An 8,547-nucleotide genomic window follows, 5' to 3' on the forward strand; every position below is an offset into this window, starting at 1 on the left:
CAGCTTCACATTTACGCTTGACAATCAGAGATCTATGAAATGGTGTAAGGCATCAAATCAAATGTCACCAGCAACCAAAACTTTTATCTTCAAGTATAATTTGGTACATTTCCAGCTACCATCACATACAAATAAAGCTAATTGCAAATAGGTGTGAAGTTTAGTATTTAGTCATACAAATAAGATGATTGCATTATTGCCCAGTTCAACCATCTAATGCAAATATGTAAAGACCAAAAAAATATTGGCCAGTATCTGTTTGAATGGTCACTCCCGTAAGGAATGATATCACACGAGTCAAAATAATATCAGGGGTGTTCTCTTCTAAACAAAATTGAATGTATTGAATGTATGAATATTCTAGGAAATAGCTTCTGAACCACGGTACAATATAAAACTTTCTGCTCTTGTTCCAATGAGAGAAAGGTTCACAATTTAATTTTCCCAAGACCCTACAATGGATATATCAATTCTAAAATTTTCACTAACGTGCAAGAAGATGAGAGTAAAATTTTCTAACACAATTGATTGCCGTAAATGAGATTAAAATTTTCTAACACAATTGATTGCCTTGGTGCATTCTGCCCCAGGAACCCCTGTATAGCTGATCCATGTCGAAAACCAATGAGGCAAACCAATGCCATTGCCAAAAACAGTATCTCATTACCTCAAAAACCGGAGCTTCGCTTTCATATCTTAAAAACCTTTAACACTATCAACTTGAGTGTGAACTCAACACAATACACAATCTGGTCAGTCATATTTTCAATTTTAAAACACATCATGCAGCAACAGAGCCAGCCCTCTGCCCATTTCTGGACATCTGATTTGGACCACTAGGCCGAGCACCCCTGCTACCATTTCCAAATTGATCAACCCTTTGGTATCCTTCAGAACCACCACGCCCAGAAGAACCTCGCCCTCGACCAGAAAAATCACCTCTGTTTACAAAATCACCTCTTCCATAGCCACGACCTCCATAACCACCACGCCCCCTCACAACATCATTTCGAAAGCCACCTCTTCCAGGTGGGAACCGTCCACGTATAGCTGTCAAAAAAGTTGAGATTTTAGTGCACGTGGCATCAAGTGACGATGACTTAAATGTTGTTCCCAACAAAAGTATATATCTCCATACCTCTGGGGCCAGCAGGCCTCTTCTCCTCAACATATGCTGGGCGTCCACCAATATTAATTGGCGAAGCCTGTATAGAGAATATCCACAACCAATTAACATCGAAGAGTGATGAAAAGGGAAAATGCATGAAATTTACAAACAAATTACACATGCAGCACATAAATAAAGTTACAGAAATTGCCCAACAAGGATAGATTCATGACCATATGTAATATAAAGCTATAATGGATGACGGAGGCTCCTCAACATTGCCTCTTTGGATAGTCACCTCTACATTCTGAATGCCAAAGAAGAAAAGTGGTTTCTTCCAAGTGTAGGATAAAAGGCAGCATCCACGGGGGAAACAATGACAGAATCCCTACTGAGGCACCTATAGATCATGTAGCAAGGTCTGTGGACCAACAACTTTTTTCTATGACTATGCTCTTTTGGGCTTCTTTGTGTGGTGCAGGTCCTGATGGCTGATCGTGTAGCAAGGGCAAACAGCAGTCTATAAGACACCAGCCTATGGTTTACACTAGGCCAGCCTTCTAGGATCACTGGTTTTGTTGATAATGTGGACAGCTCAAAGTGTGGCAGAACTGTTTTATCATTTGGGGGGTTCAGTGCATCAATGTTGGCCAGGCATTTGCTGATTCTCCTGTATCAAAGCAATGTCTGTCCGTAACAGTCAATCTTGTTATTTAACATTGACCTTCCACGCAGTATTACTTAAGGACAACATGCTTCCTTACTTTGGATCTGACTATTGCACTTTTTAGAGAAATGTCCAACCAATAATTGTTTTCACGTCTTTCGTGCATATACATTATAAGCTTATGACTATAAATGTGGCAAGTGTGATCTACGCTTATCATTAGAATGGATCTCTAGCACAGCCCAGCGAGATGAACCAGATGAGTATGGAATTAAATTTTTGTTGTGTGCCTGGTTTTGCATTTGAGGGTAGATGACTAGGCACAAGGCCCAAACTGCACACCATTTTTATTGTAAAAGTAAATGTAAACCTAACAACATTGAATTAACAGAGCTATCTAGACTAAAAAAGAGATACCCAGGAAGACAAACATGACACAGATGATTTGGTCTAATAAAAAACAAATCTAACTCCAAAAAATATTAATAAATTTTGAAGTACCTCTATAGCACTATGCATAGAACTTGATGACTCAAATTCCACGAAACCATAACAGAAGCCTTGTTGCTGTAAGACAAATTTTGAAGGGTTGTAAGAATTTATTAAAATCCTGTAAACACAATAAGATAATAAATTTCTTCTGAAGCCAAACCTTGTTGCTTCTAACTTGGACACCGTCAGGCTTAATAGACCCAAACTTCTTGAACTCTTCTTCAAGTTGGGAACTGGTAGCGTTCAAAGGCAAATTTTTAATGTAGATCGATCGCCCATCACCTGGATGTAATTGATAATGACACGATTAGAAACAAAAGTGTAAGTCTTGAATTGAAGCTCCAAAAAAGTCCAGTCAGCAGTTACAATGAATAAATCAAGAACATCTGTCAACTCTAAAGTCGAGAAATTAGTCACCACCTTCTGCTTCATGAGAATTATTGTTCTCTGTAGGATTGGGAGCAGAAGGGCCCGATGATTCAGAGGGAATCGGTGTTTGTGTAGGAGCAGTTGCTTGTCGTTCAACATTTACTGGTATTGTCCTTGGGATAGATGGTGCCTGAACTGGTGCCTGCACTGGTGCCTGAACCTTCACCTGTGAAATCAGAATAATTAGAGACAAAAGCAGTTCTATAGATTAACTAATAGTTTAAATTCAATCAAATACAAACTTACGATTGACGCATAAGATTTCTTAGGTGCTTCTTCTTGGGCTAAAACAGGAACTTCAACAACTGGCGGCTGCTCATTCTGAACACTTTCATGAACCTGCACATTTGGAGCTTCCTCTACTGCCACTGGTCCTTCTCCATGGTCTGACTGCACATATACTTCTTCAACCTGGGGTTCTTCGTCCAATTCAGCAACCGGTTGATCAACTACATGTTCTGGTGAAGGTGCCGGCTCTGCAGCTGGAGGAGAGATTGCATACAACATTAAGAACCGCTTAGAAAAAGCAGACTGCGCAATACTTAACTTTTCACTATCTCAACAATTCAATGTTGAAAGCAGCAGATATATTACCTGGCTCAGGAGCAGGAACCTTGGAAGTCTGTTCCGGGATGCCATTAATAAATATGTTAGCTGTCTCTGGCTGGGGAGGCTCGTCCAAGTACCTGAACACATCGTTTAAAACAAAGTAGCCCTTGTCCTGAGGAGCAAGGAAGAAAGACTGTGTGAAATTCCGTTTTAGACCATCTTTTCCATTCAACGCGCCCGTTACTAGTACAAGGACTCCCTGGTTGTAAGAATCCTGAGAGTCCACGGTCTTTATCTCTGCTGTATAATCACTATAGTCTAGTGAGATAATCTTATCATTTATAGCCTGCATCAAAAATAAACAAACAGAAAAGAACTATCATGTCATGACCCCGTGAAACTAAGCAATTGACTTGCAATGCAGCATGCTTGATTGCAGATATCAATATCGAAATCATCAATCAAACTACCGCCATAGTTGTTGTGCAGCTCATCTCTCCATTTGGTTCTGGGCGTCCAAGCTTGCTCGAATCCTGATAAAACCTGAATACCATTTGGGGTGACTGGTGGAGAACATGGTAATATTGATGCACAAAGGCGTTTCCAACCTACCAACCGACAGTCACAAGATCACTATATAAACAATACACCAACCCACTCCAGCCCTCAATATAAAAACATTAAGATACAAAATACATACCACTGAGGCAGGAGGGACAGCGACAACTGCTGCAGGGTTCACTTGCTGGGTCGTCATGTTTCTACGATGGCATTTAAAATCACGCGATATTTGATATAAGTTTTGAGAGCCGGATAAAAACAACTAACTCAACATTCAATGACTGAGGAAACTCTCAATGAAGAATACCGAAGCCTAATAATTGCCCATCCCATTAATCAAACCCCCAAATATATAACTTTAAAAGGAGAGAAAAGAGGGGAAAAGAAAATAAATTGAACAAAGTGGAAACAAGTTATATGCATTAATCTACTCATTACACTCGTTCTGAATACAAAAGCAGAAAATAAATTTAACAGAGTGGAAACAAGTTATATGCCTTAGTCTACTCATACGCTCGTTCTGAATACAATAGCAGAAAATAAATTGAACACAGTGGAAACAAGTTTTATGCCTTAATCTACTCATACACTCGTTCTGAATACAAAAGCAGTGCCAGTCCTAGCTTTAATACCATAGAAATTCACATTCCCCGGTGTCAAAGGCATGCAACAACGTACAACTCCATGCCATATACAAAAACCTAAAGAAAAATCCGTCATACAGGTACTCAACCATGAAGAAATTCTTCAACAAGACCTAGTAAAACAATCTAAAACCCTTACCAGCATGAAACAAACCCTACTAAATTCCACATAAAACCTCGCCCCGCCAAACTTGAAACCTGCCCACACCCCACCTAAAAAAAAATCACAAAGCCCTAACAATAAAACCAAACCAAGGAATTCAAATCAATGCAAGTCGCAAAAAAAACAGCTACAAGCAGAATAGATCGACATCTATGGAGACAAAAAAACTCAGTGAAAGCATGCCCTAATGGCCTAAGTCCGAGTTAACGACATAGAAAAAACGACATTTTGAAAACCCCGCAAAAAAGGATGGTTGATCCGGCGTATATACATGAACGAATCCAAGGTTTGCAGGAATTTAGAAAAAATATGGATTAAATATAAATCCCGGCGAAGTCTGAGAAACCAGAGAAAAATAAAACACACAAGCACAAGAAACTCATTTAAAAAACTCAGAACAAGCTTTCCTTAAGCAAAGAGAAAACCATAACCAGATCATCATTAAATAAAGCAAACAAAAAATCAGTTAAAACCCACTAACCTGAACCGATCTGTTGAAGAAACAAGAGAAAAAACCAAGCAAATGTTTGCCTTGAGCAAGTGAAACCAGTAGAGAGGCTCCTTTGACCGATGCCCTCTGTGTGTCACAGAGCCCCCAATGCAGAGATTTCCTTGGAACCCAAATATGGAGAAATAGATCACGGGAAGGCCTTACAGCAGATGGGTCAGATCTCTTTCTCCTATAAGGATACCTCAATAACCACAGAGGGCGGGGTAGGCTTTGTTCTAATGCTTTTTCCGATGCCTTTTCCTCTCCCTCGAAGCTTTTATTGCAATGCATAAATAAAAGTGTATTTTATCGGTGAACAAAGTCCCCCTTCATCTTAATAACTCCTCACCAAGCGCCGAAGGGTTTTATTTTAAGCAAAAATAAAGTTGGGGCATATTCCATTGCATTTAGATAAGCTCCTTGGTAAGGTAGGATGGGTTGATTTATTAAGTTTTTTTAGTGTATAACATTGCATATCAAACTTAGACTTAAACTAAACATGATGTTGGAAAATAAAGATTAGTATAATTAATGTTTTTTAATTGAGACAAAAAGATTATGAGATAATGTTTTTAATATTGACTTGTATGTTTACATGGCATAAAGCAAGAGTGTGATTAGGCTTTCTCTTAAGGTATTCTACAGTGAAAAAAGGTCATTGGTTCAAAACTCTATGCACAAAATGCAATCATGCTAATGGTCAGTGTGGTCTAAGACGGGTGCGTTCCCTGGGTGATTTTGACAACTTAGATATCCTTGGGTCACACCTACTCAAGCCATAGGTTAGGTGTGCCAGAGATCTCAGGACTCACATAACCTAGCAAACAAAAATACAAAAAAAAACAGTAGATTAGGTGTGCCAGAATGTCAGGACTCAAGAAAGATTTAAAAAAATTGAGATGTAAATATTTTGGCAATTTTTCAAAATTTGACACACAATTTCAACGCAAAATACCATGATCAACAATATTTGTTACTAAGAAAAGTCTTTCGGTAGAAATCACATAAGAGAAATTTTTAGCGGAGCTTTCAACTCAACAAGTGTGGTTCATCATCAAGACTGGATGAAGAGAGCGAACCAACAAGTGTGGTTCATCATCAGCACCGGAGGAAGAGAGAGCAAAGTTGCTCTCTATTTAAGCATTTGCCATGGTTTGTCTCTTCAACTCAACAAGTGTGGTTCATCATCAAGACCGGATGAAGAGAACGAACCAACAAGTGTGGTTCATCATCAAGACCGGAGGAAGAGAGAGCAAAGTTGCTCTCTATTTAAGCATTTGCCATGGTTTGTCTCTTCATCTAGTCCTGATGATGAAAGAGGAAACCAACAAGTGTGGTTCATCATCAGGACCTGATGAAGGGAGAGCAACATTGCTCTCTATTTAAGTCTTTTCCATGGTTTGTCTCTTCATCTAGTCCTGATGATGAACCACACTTCTTGGTTCGAAACCCCTGCCAAAAATTTCTCTTATGTGATTTCTCCCGAAAGACTTTTCTATGATTATGGATCACAGAAGCTTGAATACATAAAAATTCTTTTTTTAGTAGTTGATATGAATTCTTTTTTATAGTGTTAGGCACTCTACAGCCCAGTATGGGGTAGATCTCACATAAAAACGTAAACGTAATGTTTAACATTTAACATTTTTAATGGCCTTATTTAAAAATCAATCTAATTACTATTATGTATAAACACAATATAAATTTAAAATATAAAGAGTTTTACCAACACTCAAAAAAAGGTATGGTAAATAAATATAAATATAAATAAACCATAAGTATAATAAAGAAATAAAACCTTTTTGTTTATATTTACTCCAGAGTTATGGTAAATAAATAAAACCTATTTTTATATTTACTCCATAAAACTCTTTATATTTAGGAAAACTCAAAAAAAATGTTTTATTTAGGTGAAACCTATGCGTCAAATACCATGGGACAAATAATTATTAATACCATGGGTCAAATACCATGGGGCAAATAATTATTAATACCATGGGCCAAATACCATATTTATAAAAGAGTTATGGTAAATAAATAAATATAAAAGAGGAATAAAAAGATATTGTAAATAAATAAAAATATATCAAATAGGATTAGAAATCAACATCTAATTATGTACTAAACCTATGGCCAAATACCATGGTAAATAAAAGAGATATGATAAATAAATAAAATTATAAATAAACGAGAGTTATGACAAATAAATAAAACTTATTTTTATATTTACTCCATAAACCTCTTTATACTTACTAACACTCAAAAAATAGGTTTTATTTAGGTGAAGCCTTAATACCATGCAAAAAAAAACATTATTAACATTAAAAGATTAATATTATTAGTATTGAATATAATATTCATATTAATATATTATAATATTTTAATATTATTAAATTTAATAACTTTGGATTAATACAATATTAAATTTGTTATATTATAATGTATATTAATATATCATGATATATATTAACATTAAATATATATGGGAGGGAAGAACCAAGCCATAGAGTGATAGAGGTGGAGAGATAGGGGGGTGACAAGGGAGAGATGGAGATAAACTAAAGGAGAGGAGATATGACGAATGAAGAGGGAGGGAGATGAGTGAGAGAGGTAGGGAAGGGTAAGAGAGGGGGAGGGATACACAAAGATGGGGGGGAGGGCAGAGAGAGGAGAGAGGGAGGGAGATAGTGAGAGGATTGGAGGGCAGAGAGAGAGAGAGATAGATGGGGGAAGAGAGAGGAAGGTACGAGAGGAAGCATGAGAGAAAGGAATTACGAGAGAGGAGGGGAGGGGAAGGGATAGAGAGATGGAGTTGGAGGGGGAGAGAGGGAGGGAAGAAGAAAGACATTGAGAGTGAGAAGTGGAGAGAGAGGGGGAGTGACAAGGAAGAGATGCGGGGTTAGAGAGAGAGAGAGAGAGAGAGTGATGGGGGAAGAGAGAGGGAGGTAGGAGAGAAAGGGAGAGAGAGGGAGGTAGGATAGGAAGGGAGAGAGAGGAAGAATGAGATACAAGACTTGAGAGAGAGGAGGAGAGTGATGGGGGGGGAGAGAGGATTGGAGGGAAAAGAGAGCTCAGGGAGGGAGAGAGAGAGAGAGAGAGAGAGAGAGATGAGGGAAGAGAGAGGGGGGTAGGAGAGAAAGGGATAGAGAGGAAGTACGAAAGAGCGGACTTAAGAGAGAGGAGGAGGGAGGGAAGGAGAGAGGAGGAGGGAGGGATGGATAGGGAGATGGAGTTGGAGGGGGAGAGAGAGGGAAGAAGAAATACATAGAGAATGATAAGTGGAGAGAGAGAGGGAGTGACAAGGGAGAGAAGGAGAGAGGAAAGAGGGAGGAATGAAGAGAGAGAGAGGGAGAGGAGTGAGAGAGGTAGAGAAGGGTAAGAGAGGGAAAGGGATACACAAAGATGGGGGGGGGAAGAGAAGGAGATAATGAGAGGATTGGAGGG

The 8,547-nt window shown here is 38.6% G+C and overlaps 1 protein-coding gene across 2 annotated transcripts; it reads right to left on the reverse strand.

Annotated features, from left to right (window-relative positions):
• Window positions 1-297: 297 nt before the first annotated feature.
• Window positions 298-5,403, reverse strand: LOC149263993 (Nuclear transport factor 2 (NTF2) family protein with RNA binding (RRM-RBD-RNP motifs) domain-containing protein). Of its 2 annotated transcripts, XM_089427206.1 has the most exons (10): window positions 5,095-5,402; window positions 3,946-4,006; window positions 3,716-3,853; window positions 3,291-3,591; window positions 2,943-3,178; window positions 2,688-2,862; window positions 2,428-2,549; window positions 2,277-2,342; window positions 1,139-1,205; window positions 298-1,050 (listed from the first exon to the last, which is right to left on the reverse strand). In XM_089427206.1, the coding sequence occupies exons 2-10, from the start codon at window positions 4,000-4,002 to the stop codon at window positions 782-784; spliced, it is 1,431 nt and encodes a 476-aa protein (XP_089283332.1). In that variant the 5' UTR covers window positions 4,003-4,006; window positions 5,095-5,402; the 3' UTR covers window positions 298-781. The 2 variants fall into 2 exon arrangements, with proteins under 2 accessions (XP_089283332.1, XP_089283337.1); XM_089427211.1 differs by lacking the exon at window positions 2,277-2,342 and having other exon boundaries at window positions 5,095-5,403.
• Window positions 5,404-8,547: the final 3,144 nt, after the last annotated feature.

Source organism: Pinus tabuliformis, chromosome 6 (assembly GCF_031772625.1).
Source record: "Pinus tabuliformis cultivar Carrire ecotype Pingquan chromosome 6, CPIR1, whole genome shotgun sequence".
Lineage (NCBI taxonomy): Eukaryota > Viridiplantae > Streptophyta > Pinopsida > Pinales > Pinaceae > Pinus > Pinus tabuliformis.